The 16,470-nt window shown below is 52.4% G+C and overlaps 1 protein-coding gene across 1 annotated transcript; it reads left to right on the plus strand.

Annotated features, from left to right (window-relative positions):
* The first annotated feature begins 6,851 nt into the window (after positions 1 to 6,851).
* On the plus strand, positions 6,852 to 16,185 carry PTTG1IP (PTTG1 interacting protein). The gene is made up of 7 exons (XM_014870326.2): positions 6,852 to 7,015; positions 9,541 to 9,593; positions 10,548 to 10,656; positions 13,218 to 13,323; positions 13,433 to 13,498; positions 13,871 to 13,917; positions 15,416 to 16,185. Exons 1-7 carry the CDS (start codon positions 6,937 to 6,939, stop codon positions 15,457 to 15,459), a joined length of 504 nt encoding a protein of 167 aa, XP_014725812.1. The 5' UTR covers positions 6,852 to 6,936; the 3' UTR covers positions 15,460 to 16,185.
* The last annotated feature ends 285 nt before the right edge of the window (positions 16,186 to 16,470 follow it).

Raw genomic sequence — 16,470 nt, forward strand, 5'->3', positions numbered from 1 at the left:
AGCTTTGCCATGGCTGCCCTGCCCAGGGAATGTTTGGTGCCATCTCCAGATCCTGGCCCTGCAGAGCTCACAGTGCTCCCTCAGATGATTTGGCCTCTCTTGAGTGAGCAAAATTAAACTAACTTCATTGGAAACCCCATTATGTTGAGCAGTCTGGAGCACCAGGCTGCAGGGGACAGTGAGCCTCCCCTCTGCTGGGGATAGGGGGTCCCCAAATCAAAGGTGCTGATCCTGTGCATCCCCACAGACCTTTGCCCTTTGTGTTCTCCCCACAGGTGACCCAGGCTGTTGTCCCCACTGAGGCTCCTTTTCCCCAGAGTCATGTGCTGGGTTCAGGTGTGTCCCCAGCACTGTCCCAGTGTCCGGGAGGGCTGTCTGTAGAGCTCCTCGCTGTGAGTGATAAGAATTGCTCTAAGTATACACTTCCTTAAATCCCTTGAACTCCTGAATTAAAATACGGATGTGGGATTTAACTTGGAAGGTTTTTGAAGGAGATATTTTTGTTATATATCATCATGCGTGTCACGAGCCCCAAATATTTGGAAGGGCTGTATAAATAACTGTGTGATCACCTTTTCTCATCTGGCTTCTGCCTTTCCCTGTCCCAAAGCTGCCACGGAGTAGGGAACTGTGCGTGGCACTCGGGAACCTGCAAGTTTACACTCAGTTATTTTCATGAGAGGTTTCTTGAGTTTTCATGAGATGTTTTGTCACAAGACTTGTTTCATCTGAAAGAGGGAGAGGAGAGGAGAGGAGAGGAGAGGAGAGGAGAGGAGAGGAGAGGAGAGGAGAGGAGAGGAGAGGAGAGGAGAGGAGAGGAGAGGAGAGGAGAGGAGAGGAGAGGAGAGGAGAGGAGAGGAGAGGAGAGCAGGACCAGGGTTCATGAGGATGCTGCTTCCCCAAACATCCATCAAACACCTGCAAACTGTCAGGATTTGAAAATTGTTGATGCTGAAACACCATGTGAGACAAAACCCATACTGGGAACTACACCATGCACTGGGCAACAGTGGTGTCAATCCCAAACTCCTGGCATGTGAAATCTTAGAATAATTTTTATTACATTTTCAGTGGAGAGAGAGGCAAAATAAGCCAGAAGCTGTTTCCCACCTTGACAGCTGAACCAGTCAGGGACAGGGCTGGCATGTCCCACATCCCACACCTTCATCCCCATCACCCCAGACCAGCAGCCAGTAGAAATGCCCCAAGGTCTGCACCCCAAAACTGCTGTCCTGGCCCCCCGGGGTGGGGAGCACCCTGAGTGATTTTTTTTCCAAAGCTACACAGAGAAGATGCTTCTATTAAAAGGCTTTCTGGGTCCATGATGTGAATCCTCAGCCAGACAGCTTATCTTGGGTTCAGCTTAAACCCCTCCATGCCAGGCTGCTGCTGCCGCAGTCACCGGGAAAAGAGAAACATTTGCCATATGCTGAGGGATTACTGTATAAAATTGAGATGCTTGGCTGCATGCCAAGGCACAGGGTTTCCAAATAGAGTCTGAATCCTGGACAGAAAAGTTCCAACTAAATATAGACATGACATCCTCAGAGTTGACTTCTTTTTTTTTTTTTTTTTTTTAGTTCACTTAAAATAGCCTGTTGATGGTTTTTTTGTGTGCCCCGCTGAGGGGGCAGGTAGAGGCATGTTTACAAACACAGTTACAAACCCAAGGACATGGTGGGATGGGAACTTCACCCTTCCTCCTGCACACCCTTGAATGGTCCTGAGCACTCAGGCTGTCTCCATCCCCTGGGGAGGAATCAGGCGAGGTGTCCTCTTTCTCACACCCTGCCCAAAAAGGTCTATCAGCCTAAAAAACATTGCTGGGAGCCAAAAAAATTGGGGCCCATGATGACAAGTGGGTGGCACCTGTGGAAATTTGCTCACATACAGCTCAGCAAAGAGAAGTTTTTGCCGGGTGGTTTCAGAAGAGCCAAGGCTGCTGCTGGGAGCCAGCAGTGGTGGAAAGCTGAGAAGAATTCAGCAAGGAGATGGTGCTTTCACTTGGAAAAGGCGGTGTGGATTTTCTGAGCTGCCAGCCCTGCTCACACCTTTTGGAGATGTGGGCTGGATTACTCAGCCATAGAACTACTGCAGCAAAAAAAAAAAAAAATTGAAGCCCAGCACCAGGATGGAGCAAAGGATCTCAGTGGCTTTGGGATGCAGCTGCTCTGGGTGCAGTAAGTGAAATACTTTTGCAAAAGCCCATAGAAAAAGCAATAAAGCCTAAATATCTGGGATGGGAAAGCAGGTGTTGGGTGTGCTCCTCACACCCAGCATGGAGTGCTGGGAAAAAGAATTGGAGGTTGGAGAGAACACATCCACATGTGCTTGAGGCAGTGGGATGCTGGAAGCTCTTCAAGCAGTTGGAGGAGAAAACCCCCAGAAAGCTGTAAGTCATTGGCTGTGTAACATCATATATCTATATAAAATATAATATGAGAAAATCTTGTTAATAGGCTTGATGACAGAAAGGAGGTGAGACAAGCCCCTACATGCATGTTGGCTTGCACAGTATTCACAAAGGGCTGCCCAATACCTTTGCATTCCAAGCAGGAATTTATTTAAGGGTCCACAGCTCCCAGGACAGCTGATAGGGATAAAAATTAAGCAGATGTCTGAGACTGGCCTTAAATGAGAGTGGCCCTATAAAACATAGGATGTTTTAGTATCAAATAATCACTTGAACAAAAGGGGGAAAAAAGGCTTAAACTAATATAAAAAGGCAGGAAAGTGACGGAGGTGGGATCCCACTCCAGCAGAGGAGCTGCCAGGAGGAAGAAGTCTGGCTCTGTAAAATTCCTGTTCCTAAACAATGGTGCTGGGAAGGTCGGTGACACGGGGGAGGTAGGGCTAATAATAACAAATACCGTTAGAGTTATACCTTACATAGAGAAAACTGCACTGGAACTGGCTTTCCAAGAGCCCAGCAAAAAGCTTTTGTTTAATTTATGGGGCTCAAGCTATTTTTAGCTGGCAGATCCTTGGGGTTTTATCTGGGATCGCTGCTCTGAGCCAGCAGCTGGAACATTTTAATTGTTTGTTCTGGATTTAGGGTGAGTGTTTTTCCTAAGGGGAGAAAGAGGAAAGCAGGTGCTGGGGTCTGACCTTGCTGGACTCCGGATTTCTTTGGCAGCACCTTCCAGAGTGAGGAGAGCAAGTGGGTCTTGGAGCAGCTCTCTGCATCCTGGCAGGCGTTTTGGGGTGGTGCTGGGGGGGTCAGCAGATGGAACCCCTCTCCTCCAGTCCAGCCAGGACCCCGCATTCATCCCCAGCCCCTGCCAAAGGCCAGCAGCCAGCAGGTGAGAGAGTGGCTGGGGGACACCGTGTCTCCCCATCCTCCGGTTGCTATGGAGGTCTAAAAATAGCCTGGGCAGTCCAACAAGGAGGGAGCATCCCCTTCTTCCAGGAAAGCCAGAAGCACTCCCGGCCTGCGTGGGGCGGTGCTTTATTTGTCAGGAAAGCCCTTTGGTATCTGCCTGGAGCGTGGATGTGAGAGGAGCCATCTGCTCGGGGACAGGAGGTGTTTACGGCAGCCTGGGCAGGGACAGCCTCTGCTGAGCCTCGTCCCAGCTGCTGGCACCTCTGCCCTGCTCGGAGCTTGGCCCCAGTGATGAAGGCAGACGTCTCTGTTTATGAAAACACCGGCTCCTCCACTCTGGGAGCTCCCAGGGCAGCTCAGAAATCCATCCTGGCTGCTGGCTGGTGAGAGCTGGCATGGTGGGGCGACAGCAGGACTGCCACGTGCTGGGGTGGTGTCCCTGCCATGCAGAGCCCTGGGAATGCTGGCAGCCTCTCCAGAGCTGTGCCCTGGGGTGAGCACAGAGCAGCCAGAGGACCCTGGGTGGGCAGGGGCTGGAGGGGCTGGAGCTGCAGCTGATGGCAGATCCACTGTCCCCATAGGGAGTCCTGGTGTGGGGACACCACAGCACAAGAGGGTATTTTGGGGTTTCCTGTTCCACTGCCTATGGTCAGGGCTGCATGCAGACACCTCTCCTGTGCTCATGTGAGTTGATGGGACAGAAAGGAGGCAATTAAAAGCAAAGCAAAACCATTCGGCCTCGAATATGCTCCCAGGAGAGGGTGAAGTACTCCAAGACCCCATCTGCCTGCACTGACCCGAGAGGATGTGGGATTGAGATTAAAAAGAAAACTTTAAGAAGTTTTTTTGAAGAATGGCAAGCAAACACAAGTTTTCAACCTTGCTTCTCCCCTGCCCCCCTTTTTATTTTTTCATTTTTATCTCCCTACAGAGTAAGTCCTTTTCATTTGGATCCCGCTGACACAAATAACTCCAGGTTTTGGGCTGAAACATCAGCAATCACCTCTTTCCATTGCCAGCTGGCATGGCAAGCTAATTTTAACCTCCCAGGCTCCCTCCCATCTCCTGGAGGTTGTCCTGTTACAGCCAGGGAGTGCTAGAAAATAGTGCATCGCCCACTCATCCAGCCTCCTTCAAGGGAAATATTTATATGATGCCAAAGAGAGGGTTTCCATGGCAGTGATGACTCTAGCACTGTCGCCTTGGAAACCACTTGAGGCCATCTTGAAGGGTTTGAAAATCCCCTTCAGAGACAAATAAGGAGAGGGAGAGGAAAGGCCACTGGGATCAGTGGTATTCCCCTGACTTTCCTGTCAGCTCCTCGCCTGCTCCCGCTGCCTGGATCCCTGCCCGTGCCACTGGGATGATTTGTAGTCCAGGTGTTGCTTCATGGATAGACTCAGGACAAAGGAATGAAGCGCTTTGCAAACAGAAATGGTTCGCTTGATGATTCCTCCTGCTTCCCAAACCATCCAGCAGTGACTCAGGTGCTCCAGAGGGGACTTCGGGGAGACTCCCCTGCACCAGCGAACTCCAGGGTGATTATTAATGCCTGTCCAGCTTCAAGCACCAGCTGCTTTTGGAGCAGCAAATGCACAAGTTCCACGTCTTTGACAGCCCGAGCTCCCATCACACATGAAGAGCCTCGTGTTTCTCCAGAGGAGCTGCCAAAATCTGAACCACAGGCGAGAGGCGGCTGCCGGCAGCAGAGCGCTCGCCTGTGGTGGTGACAGGAGCGCACCTCTGTGTCGCACACATGCCAGGCTCAGCCCCCGCATCCCGTGCTGCACCTCCCACATCCCGTGCTTCAGCCGACCCCACGCCTTTGGCCACTAATGCTCCCAGCCTGCAGGAGCTCTGTCAGCGGCAGCCAGCCCATCTGGCTCTCAAGGACACCAAGAGCACGGCAGGGAGAGCAAAGCTTTCAGAGCAGATGGATGATGAGCTCCACGATGCAGCCAGTGGCAGCCAGTGTTGTTGCTTGTTCAAGCTATGGGGCTGCTTTCTTTGGGGTTTTGCTGAAAAATATTAGTTATCGTCTTCATTTTGTTTAGGGCAATCTAAAATATTTTCTTTTTTCTCCCTGAGCTGCCTCCATGCTGAAATGTCAGTGACTCTCCAAGCCAGAGCTCTTCCCTGGCACCCACGCTTTGTTCTGCAGAGCTGCCTCCCACACCCACCTATGGGTACCTTCACACCACTCCTTACCCTCCAAAGCCCTTTCCCACAGAGAAACACCCATGCAATGCTTAATCCCTCGACCAAAACACAAGGGAGGGTCTGGCCACAGTGCCAGTACCAGGTTAAGTCACATCTCTCCATCCTGCCCCTGCCTGCACCTCGAGGGGGCATTTGGGGGTGCCAGGGGAGCACCCAGTTCACTCTTGACCTGCAGTGTGTGAAAATGCCCATTTACATTGATGCAACTTCTTGTGTCTCGAATGTTGAAACACATGGGTGTGAGGCCAGAGGCGTTTGGTTTTGCCCAGGAGGGAGCTCCTAGCACGCTGAGTGTTACAAAATTCATGTCTGGCGTGTGCTGACCAAGGTGCCAGGTTAAGATGCAAAGCTTGGAATGACAAGTGTAAATATTTATTCATGGCCATGGGATGTCCCAGCCAAATTAGGGCACCCAGATTTTTTTTTTTTTTTTTTTTTTTTTTTTTTTTTTTTTGAGGTTCTTACGTCCATCAAGCACTCAGGTAAAACAGAACTTGACTGAGCACTGAGACCCACACTAACAGATCTCCAATCACAGTCAAATTTGGCAAAGCCGCTCTATTTCTGCCTGTCGATCGATCCAGGTGTCCTTGAGCCCCTCTGGCTGTAGTGACTGACGTGGGACACCAGACAAGGCTGGCAGGGTCTCAGAGCCTGGGATGCTGTGGTACATTGGTCATCCCAGGGATAAAGCTGTTCTTCATCCCTCGGGGGCTGCTCTAAGCCCCACAAAAGCAACGTCCTTCTCTCCAGGGCCGGGCTATTTGTTTTACTCCAGCACGAACACCGAAGTCTTCAATAAAACTCCACTCCCTCATCACATCGCGGTGACGACATCATGACAAATAATACGTGTTTTACCATTAACGTGCTTGCGTGCTATAAACTGTGCGGGAAGGGATGCGGGACACTTCGGGGTGGGTCTGCAGGGGCAGGCAGTGGTTCTCCCGAGGGATTAACCCGGGGAGGTTGTGGAAAGGCTGGTTCTCCATCCTCCTCCTCCCGCGGGGGTCTGGCCCCCTCCTGCGGGCGGGCGCGGTCCCGCTAGGCTCGGGCAGCCCCGGGGGTCGCTCCGGCAGCCCCGGGGGTCTCTCGAGTACCCCCAGGGGTCGCTCCGGCAGCTCCGGGGAACTCTCGGGCAGCCTCGGGGGTCTCTCGGGCACTCCCGGCGGTCACTCCGATAGCCCCGGGGATTTCTCGGACAGCCCCGGGGGTGTCTCCGCCCGCACCAGCTCCTCCACCCACCGCCGCCCAGCCCTTTCCCCGGCCGGCTGGACATCACAGCAGCCCCGCTGCCCCTCCGCGGGGCCGCCCCCGGCCCGCCCCCGGCCGGCGCTACAGCAGCGGCGGTGCCGCCCCCGTCCCGTCCCGTCCCGGCCCCGCTGCGCTCCGCCATGGCCCCGGCGCTGCCGCTCTGCGCGCTCGCCCTGGCCCTGCTGCCCGCCGCCGTCACCGCGCAGGACGTGGCCGGAGGTAAGCGGTGACTGCAGCCCCGCCGTGGGGGACCTCGCACAGCACCCCAAAATACCGTCCGGGCAGCTGCTTTGGATCTCATTTCTGTGGGATGTCCGGTGCGGGAAGCAGGGCTGCGTCCTGGCACCCACCGGGTGTGAGTGGCCACTGTCCAGTGAGAGCTGGGAGGGGAGGCCCGGTCCCTCGCTGGGAGTTCCGCAGGGTGGGATCCGGTGCAGCCTGCTGTGTCCCTTCGAGTTCGGGAAAGTTGAGTGGATGCTGGAAGTGGAGCTTTGCTCGCCGCTTTTCCAGCTTCCACTGCAATGGAACTTCCATGCCCAGAGCAGCCGCGGCTGCCCTGTACCTGGAAGTGTTCAAGGACAGGTGGGCTGGGGCTTGGAGCAACCTGGGATAGTGGAAGGTGTCCCTGCCCATGGCGGGGACAAGATGGGCTTAAAGCCCTTCCTACCCAAACCATTCCATGATTCCATGATTTAGTGATGATAACAGCTCAGGTGAGAGAGCTGCTTACCCTCCCTGACCACGAGCACTGGGCAGCCAGGCTCCTGCCAATGGCCCTTTGGAGGGTGGGGGAGACTGGCTGGGGCAGCCTCAGACCAGGAAGAAGACGAGGGTGGTTGAATATGGATGGGTGGGGAGCAGTGGTGTCCGGCTGCTCCTCTTTGTTGGGTGGGGGATGGAGCACAGCCCCCAGAGGTGCAGCAGAGGTGGAGAAGAAGCTGTAGCAGAATGCCTTCAGAGTGTCCTAAGGAGTCTACCCCCTCCTCCAAGCCAGGAACTGTTCTCCATGTGATGGCACCTGCATGGTGGCTCTGGCAGGGAGGAAGCTGGGGATCAGCATGTTTTGCTCTTCCTTTCACCCCAAGCCATTCGTTTCACTCCTCCTTTAGTCAGCTGTCAAAAGCATTTCCCAGGTGGCTTCTAGTGCAGCAAGAACTGCTGTCCTGTGTCTGTCCCTGAGGAGTGCAGTGCTTCCTGTGCCCTCCCATGTCAGCTGTCTGGTCACCTGAGGTGGGGCATTTGGACAAACCAAATCCCGAAATGCTGCGGTGTCCTCGAAGCAGCCCATTCCCAAATAGCTGTAAGTGGGTGGCTTTGACTTGATGACTTGGAGGATGATCCCCAGCTAGGGATGCCAGGAGAGGGGGAAGGCAAAGCCCAGTTAAAAACACAGGTTCTACTTTTGCCCACCACTGGCCTTCTATGGTGTGGGAGGGTGTTTTGTGACTCCTGGTAAAGAACAGTCCTGGGGCAGCACAGGCGCCCTTGTGCTTTTGAAGAAACGGGGATGCAGCTTCAGAGTGTTTAAAATCTGCAATCTCAGCCTCTCCAAGTGTGTAAACACCCTTATCTGAGCTATGTTAATCAATTGCTCAGTTGTTTGGAGGGCTGCACAGAGCATGTGACTGCTGACAGTGGGTCATAGCTGAGGGTTCCTGCCAGCTGGAGGGAGCAAATGCGGCTTTGCTGATTGTGAGAGTGGAAAACAAGCACCTCTGGGACTGATTTTTTCCTGATTACGACACTGCAAAGCAGTGATCCTTCATCCAGCAGTGAGAGGTCAGGCAAATTGATTTGAGTTTTTCTTTTTAAACCACTGTCAAACAGGCTGTTGCTTAGACTCTTAAGCAGGAGTCAGTTTTAAATGGCTCATTCTTGAGGCCTTGGCTTCCTGAAGATCTGGGGAAGCACACCAGTGAGTTGCAGGTGAATATCCTGTAGGAAGACATTTTCCAAGAGCACTGCTGGGAGCTGTAGCTAAGCTCAGAATGGGGGCTGGACTGGCCCAGCTTGTTCTGTATTCAGGTTCAGACCTTATCCATTCCCCTGTCCAGCTGGATGCATCCCGTGGGGATGCCATCATCCATGGTGGCACAGGTTCTAAGAGCCACCTGTGTCTGTAGGACTGAGGTCTTCCTCTGCCAAATGGAGGTGGAAACAGGTTCTGAACACGAGCACAGATTTGGCTGCAGTGCTGCTCCCATTGCCTGGACTGTGTCCTGCTGGAGGAAGATTTGGATGAACTGGCTGGGGTAGGGTATTTCCCTGATGTGCTACAGGACATCTCCTGGAGGATCTCTGTGTGTCCTCATGTGCTCCTCTGCTTCTCCTGGTAGCAACTGTTGTGTCTGGGGCTTGTTTGCTTGAGCTGCTCCATCATCTGGTACTACAGGACTGTACCACCTACCCAGTGCTTGCCCTCATCCTCATAGGGTCCCTCCAGACCGACTCTAGCTGTGTCCCCTGGCTGCCCTACTGCCATAGCATATGCTCAGGCTTTTAGGGAAATAAAGAGAGAGGAACTCACAGCTTAGGGCTTTGTCAGCAGAGCAAGGCAGATGAACTTCCATTTACATTTGGGCCTCCCACCATGACACAGACCACGTGCTGAAGCTGGTGGCTTTTTTGCAGCAGCATGCATTGCTGCTGGTCCAGTGGTGGGTAGGAGCAGGCTTGGAGGAGCCTAGAGTTTTAAACCACTGAAGCTCTTCAAAGTCTTCAAGTGTCTTTTTTCCTTCCTGCAGATTGTCACCAGTATACGAACAGGAGCTGTGAAGAGTGCCTGAAAAATGTCACTGTGAGTAGCAGCAGTGAGACTCCCAACCTCTCACCACGTCTGAAAACGTTTCTTTCCTGGAAGGGAGGCTGGTCCCCTACCCTTGTAGCAGACATGCTGCAAATTCCACCCACCTATGAGAGTGAGAGGGCAGTTCCTCTCTGGTGCTCTGGAAGGAGGTTGCTAGAAACTGGGTGGGTTTTGTTGTGTGGTTTTTTATTAGAGTAATGGAATTGCTGAGCTGCTTCCTCATGGATGGGCGACGTGCTTGGAGAAGGGACAGAGAGGGCTGGACTGGCTGGTCAAGTTCCCCTCCACCAGTGTGTGCCATGGCACTGGGTGGATGCAGGATGTGTGCTGGTGTCCTGCCAGTCTCCACTGCCTTATCACAGATATCAGCAAACTTGAACTTGAGTCAGATCTTGCAGCTGATGTAGCCGGAACCAGTTTGACCAAACCCTACTGAATGCTGGGGTAGGGGTTGGAGCTACCAGGAGAGAGAGCTGCAAAGCTCTGCAGATAGTCTGGTAGTGGCTGGGTACATGCACACCTCTCCTGCTCATCAGCTTTGTGTGTGTAGAGTGCTTTGTCTCAAAGGCTTTCTTCTTATCCCAGAAATAAAGGAATTTTATCGTGCAAGCCATGGTGGCATTCTTAAGGCTGTCCTGGGTAGGGCCAGTAGCTGTCTCAATGATCCTTGTAAGTCACTTCCAACTCAGGATAATGTATGATTCTAAGCCAGGAGAAGGATTCTCAGCATCTTTACTTGCTCTAGAACTCTGCACTCCCCTCACCTGCCTCTCCTGGTGTGATCTGTGCTGACACAGCTCTTGCTCCTGAGCACGCTGCTGCTGCTGGGTGGTATCTGGTTGTCGTGAGCCAGCAGCAGTGGCCCTGTGCTGTGGCTGCCAAAGCAAAGTGTGGGTCACTGGCAGTGCACCAGTAACACTGTGCTGCCTGGTTGCTGTGTTCTAGTGCCTGTGGTGTGCCAGCAGCAGGAGGTGCATGGAATACCCTGTCCGAAGAATCCTTCCCCCGGCTGACCTGTGTGAGCTGCGCTCTGCACGCTGGGGAGTGTGCTGGGGTAAGTGCCAGCCTGGGGTGATGGCTGTGAGAGCTTGCTGCTGGTGGGAGGTTCTCCTGCCTCCCCATCTCTCTGCCAGTGTAGCAATGACAGGCTGAAGTCAGTCAAGGTTCTGCAGACTTCCTGAAGTGTGGGCGGGGAAGCAGAGTATGAGCAGTTCCCTGCCTTCTGGCAAGTAGGACCTGTGAGGATTTAGCTACTCCAAAATACATCCCTTATGCTTTGGTGTGATGGAGGCTCCAGACGTGGCTAGCGCCTGAGAACAGGAATGGAAGGTTCTCTGTGGGCCTTCCTGGTGTCTGAATCCCAGAAGATCTCTCCTCTGCAGCTGGCATGCCACTCTGTGCACTGCTTCTGGCTCTTCACGTGGCTGCTGTCCCAGGTGGGCTCCTGGAACCAGAGGTGTGGTGACTTCTCTGGGAACCTGCGTGTGCTTCTAGTGCTGCTCTACTCTTACCCACCTGAGAAAAAAACCTCTTCTGGAACTACCATTGCCCGTGCAGGTCTCCTCTGGGAGATTTGTCTGGTGGACAGCTGGCTCTTGGCTGCCTCTCCTCCCTGCTGCTCTGTTTTCTGAAGGATTTATGGAGAGATTGGTGCCTTGTTTAGACCAAGCTTAGTGCATGTTCGTGCTGAGACAGGAGCCAGCTTTTGGGGGCTGGAGCAGGAAGGAAGCAAGCTGAGGCTTGGTTGCTCTCACCCACCCCCTTGATGAGGAGCCTGGAGCTGAATTGTCGTTGCTTGTCATCTGTTGTGCTTGAGGCTGGGCTCTCTTGTCTGCCCACAAGAGTTCAAACTGCTCTTAGCTTGTGGAGGAAGAATCTCCTCTTTGTGAGCCCTGTGGTATGCTTTTCTGAAACTTCTGTAAGACCTTGAAATACTAGTTTTAATGTGAGCAGCTTCACAAAAGGTTTCATTATAAAAGAGCACATTCCTTAGCTTGCAAAACTTGCTATAGAGGAGATTAGTCCTGTGGGAGATTAGCTCTTACGTGAGTCTGCATTTTTGGTGTGTGACTTAGCCTCTGTCATCAGCTGAAGGAGTGCCTGCTGCTCTGCCACACATTTCTCTGTGTGGGAAGAGGGGAACTGAACCCCAGGCTCATCCTGAAACCCCAAAAGGGTTTCAGAAGCACCTATGCTGCTGCAGGCTTTGAAAACAATTTCAGTGGTGGAATCATCTCAGCCTGGAGTACCTGAAAGAGGATCTATTTAGAACAGATAAAAGGAAGAAATTTCTTACAATGAGGGTGATGAGGCACTGGCACAGGTTGCCCACAGAGATGTTGAATGCCCCATCCCTGGAAATATTCAAGGTCAGGTTGGATAGGACTGTAAACAGTCTGGTCTAGTGAAAGATGTCCCTGCCCATGGCAGGGAGTTGCACTAAATGACCTTCAAAAGTGCTCTGAGCAGGTGCACTGAGATTTCTGTTACCTAGCTGTTGTGTGCAAAATAGCTCTTAAACAAATATTTCCACAGGCTCAAGTCTCTGAACAGCCTGAATCATACTTGGAAGAAACTCCTCTTTGTTGTTGTCTGAAATCCTTGGCATCTAGATGTGTCAGTTTTGGCTGGTGTCTCTACTGCCATTACTGCAGGAGCTGAGTAGGATGAGCAGGGACCAGGACTCATGGCTGCTGTTTCACCATGTTCCAGCAGGTTTTGTTCTGTGTGTGGGCAAGCAGATCCCCCCAGGCCTGGGGAGACATGGCAGTCAGGTGCAGGAAGCAGGACTTGGCCTTCAGCTGCCTGAGCAGCCCCAAGCTGATAAATCCCAACAGATCTGTTTCAGTTTTTCTCTGCCCAAGGACTTCAGACAACTACGAGTGCTCATGTCGTCAGAGATGTCTTCTGAGGCTGGCTCCCATGGACAGTAATTCCCCCCCTGTCAGAGGTCATTCCTTAGCCCTGAAGCCTTCACTTGTTGGGATTTTTCCCTTGATGGTTATATTTTACCTGGATTAGTGATTAAGATAGCTTTGCTCCTGTTTCTGCCAGAGGAGTTTGACCTGAGTGCATTTTTCTTTGCTTTTCTTCATACTCAATAACTGAGCACTCCTGTTAGCAGGTACATTACTCAGCTAGTGTTTATTTGTGAGTACCAACACTTGGTATATCTACAGCTAACAATGTCCATTTGCTTTCCCAGGTGGTTACACATCTCCAGCCCAGTGACTGAAGCTGCTGGTGACAGTAGTTGTATGTTCATAAATAGGACAAGAGAAAATGGCTGTAGGATAAGAGGAAATGGCCTCAAGTTGCACCAGGGGAGCTTTAGATTGAATATTAGGAAAAAAGGTCTTCACTCAGAGGGTGGTCAGACAGTGGAACAGGCTGCCCAAGGCAGTGGTAGAGTCACCATGCCTGGAAACATTAAAAAAAAGCCTGAGCTGTTGCACTTGGGGACATGGTTTACTGGAATATCTGGCAGTGCTGGGAGAGCAGTTGGACTTGATGATATTAGAGTGCTTTCCCAGCATTCATGATTCTGTGATCCTATATTGTAACTCCAGGTAGCTGTGTCTGTGTGTGCTAAACACGTTTTGTCAAATCCTTCAGTGAACTTTGAAGCCCTGATCATTGCAATGTCCGTGGTGGGAGGAACAATTCTGATCATGCTGGGGGTCTGCTGCTGCTGCTGCTGTTGTAAGAAAAAGAGCAAAAAGTAAGTACTGGGGGGGCGGTCCCCTGATTGTGTGGAGTAGCTCAGATGCAGCCATGTGCGGCTGCAGAACTGAATGCTGAGTGCACTGAGGGGTTTTTGTGTCTACCAGGCCAGACAAGGATGATGAGAGAGCAGCCAGGGAGCGGGAGAAGAGGCGGGTGCGGCAGGAGGAGAGGTGAGCTTTGTACCAGAGGTCTTGAGGCTGCCGAGTGATTTGGCTTCTGTCTGTGAAGTCAAAAGGCACGTGGGGCTCAGCAAATGCAGACAGTAGCTGCTTCAGTCCTAGCTCACACACAGGCCTCATGAGGAATGTCATGCTGGGGTGACTCGTGGATGTAGCATCACAAGTACTGTGTATGCAATCCCCCGAGGGCTGCTGGTGTGGGGGGGCTCTGGTGGTCCCCAGAGCCTTCAGAAGGTGGGAGGCTGAGCAAACCTGCCAGCCTGCAGCTCTCTTGGTTGGGAATAAGCAGGGGGCTCTGGCACTTCTTGTTCTGTTTTGTATCACCAGTTACTGACTCATGGCTTTTCTGTTTGCTTCTCGCAGGAGAGCAGAGATGAAATCACGGCATGATGAAATCCGAAGAAAATACGGTACATGAGTGATTCGAACTAAGCTTTAGATGAAACAGCCTCAGTAACTGTGCTCCTTGCCATGGTTACAGCTGTAGATGAGACCTGGCCACCAGGGAAAACATGGTCTCTGCTTCTCTTGGCTCAGAGCAAGTGTAGAGATGCTGGGGTCATGGTGTGTGAGCCCACACATGGGCTATTTTTCCTGGACAGGGAAGAGGAATTGTATATTGTTCCCCAGAATGTGTCCTCCAAGCTTACCATGTGGGAGAAGCTGATGGATCTTGACTTGAGGGGAGAAGCAGAAGCTGGCAGACACAGCACCATCTTAATGCTGTTACCCTTCAGGCACAGCCCTCCAGTAGCCCTGTGGTGAACAAGTGGCTGGGGAGCCAGCAGCCTGGGGTGTGTGGGCAGATAGGAATCAGAATGCCCACAGCTGCAGGAGCACAGAGCAGGCACCAATCCCACCCCAATCCCACTGATCCTCTGTGCTGACAGTGCTTCCTCAGGAGGTGTCTCCTGAGTCCCCTGGGGTTGGGAGTGCACAGTCTCCTTCCTGGGGCTGGACTGTCCCTCAGGTGAGTCCCATGGACCTGGACCAGCTCTGGACCTACCTGAGGGGGAACATCAGCTTGGAAGGAAGCAGGGAACAGCCAGTTGCTCTGTGCAGGGGAGGGTCCCTCCAGCCTGCCCACTGGGGGCTCTGCCAGGGTCTGGCTGTGGAGCAGTTGGGCTCATGCATGCTGCATTGGTGGTCTCTGGCTTTAGGGGGGCTGTAGGGAAAGCTAGAGACCTTTCCTCTGCCTGCAGCTGCTGCCAGGTGCAGGTCCAGGTTAGGCAGGAGATCCCAGGGCCTCTGGATGGGCTTGCTCCTTTGGGGAAGAAAGAGCAGGCAAAGCTGTGCCTGAAGAGGGAAAGCACCTGCCTGTAGAAGAGCTTCACTCTGAGACTGTCTTAGCATGTCAGGGCTGTCTTGCTGCAGCCTGATGGCAGAGTTTGCAATCTTATCCTTTGTGGCTGTTCTTCAAAAGTGCTGAGCTGGGAAAACAGCAAACAGCATGGCATATGGCTCTTTGCTAGCCCAAAAGTCAGCCCTATACCGTGCCTTGCTGTTTCCTAGTCTTGGTGCAGGAGCAGGGAAGCAAGTCTAAGAACAGTTTTAATTTAATTTGGGTCTGGACTCTCTGCTTGTAGCAGTCAGACAGAAGGGGTGTGCAGGGGAGCACTCTGGAAGATTAGCCAGGCTGCTTTACCTGGACTGTGCATGGACTGCATGGGAGAGGAGTTTGCCATCAGGTCAAGCTTCTCAATGGATGTCTCCTCTTGTGCAGAAGGGGAGAGTGAAATAGTGCTGACTGTGGGCACTGCTCAAGTAAGAGCAGGTGTTTTGGGAGAACTGCAGCCAGGAGGCTTGAGGATGCTCAAATGACAAGGAGTTGTTTCCCAGGACTGGTTTTCTTGGTGGCTATGACCAGTGTGGGAGCTGCTGTCTGAACAAATCTCTCTTCTCTTCTAGGCCTGTTCAAGGAAGAGAACCCTTATGCAAAATTTGAGAATTAGCATCTCCAGACCCACCCACCTGGTCAACAGTGTCTTCTGCAGAGCCAAAAGTCTCCAGGCTTCCCCCCACCACCGTGGTGCCACTTCAGCTGCCACAAAGGATGACCCAAATGCTTGGTGACACCATTGTGCCCACTCTAGGTGCTTGGTTTGGACAGAGCTTTGCTCTTGCCCTGCTGGTGCAGGAAACCGTGGTGGCAATACTCGAGGATGGTTCATTTCTTCTCACTCACTGCTGGAGTGGTTGTGGTGTCCAAAGCAATGCACATAACTGTCCTTGTCCCAGCCAAGGGCAAAAGCAACATCACACATTTCCCTCACTCCTGCCTCACCAAGAACACTTCATGCACACAGAGCTAGGCTCTTCTGCTCTGCCCTTCCCCCTCTTTTTTTTTTCTTTTAGTATATGCAAAAGCCAGCAAGAGTTTCCTGACATATGGGTCAGCAGGAAGCTTTGGCTGTCACTCCAGGTGCCTGCACTTATCCCAGCACATTAGCTGTCCTCTCAAAGAGCACAAGTTTCTGGTGATCTGGTGCTTCCAGGAGGAAGGTCTTATGTGCACCTTCTCCCTTGCAACTAATCTGGGGAAATGCCCCAACTCTCCTACCTCTCTGTGCCTTTCTAGAAAGGTGGTCTTGGGTTCAATCGCCACATCTGTTAGCAATACTGTAAGTTTCAAGTGCATTTACAATATGTTGACTGTATATTAAACTGATTCAATTACCGTTCTGGTCTGAAAGAGTTTAATTCTGCTTCCACTGCAGGCACAGGTTGGCAGTAGTGGCTGATGGAGCTGTCACTGTTACAGGGCTCTGACTCATTTAGGGTAGCAGGGGGAGGCAGAAGCCTTGGGCTCTCGCTGGGCTTGGAAGGAGCAGTCTGTTCACAGAGATGTTCAGGCGTTAGGAAGAGTTTGGGATAAAAGTAAGGCTGCTCTCTAATGAAGGAGCTGGGTGTTCTGCTCAGAGTTTGGCCTTTTGTCCCCTGGCATCTCTAGGAGAGAGCTCTTG

Source organism: Sturnus vulgaris, chromosome 10 (assembly GCF_052056855.1).
Source record: "Sturnus vulgaris isolate bStuVul1 chromosome 10, bStuVul1.hap1, whole genome shotgun sequence".
Taxonomy (NCBI): domain Eukaryota; kingdom Metazoa; phylum Chordata; class Aves; order Passeriformes; family Sturnidae; genus Sturnus; species Sturnus vulgaris.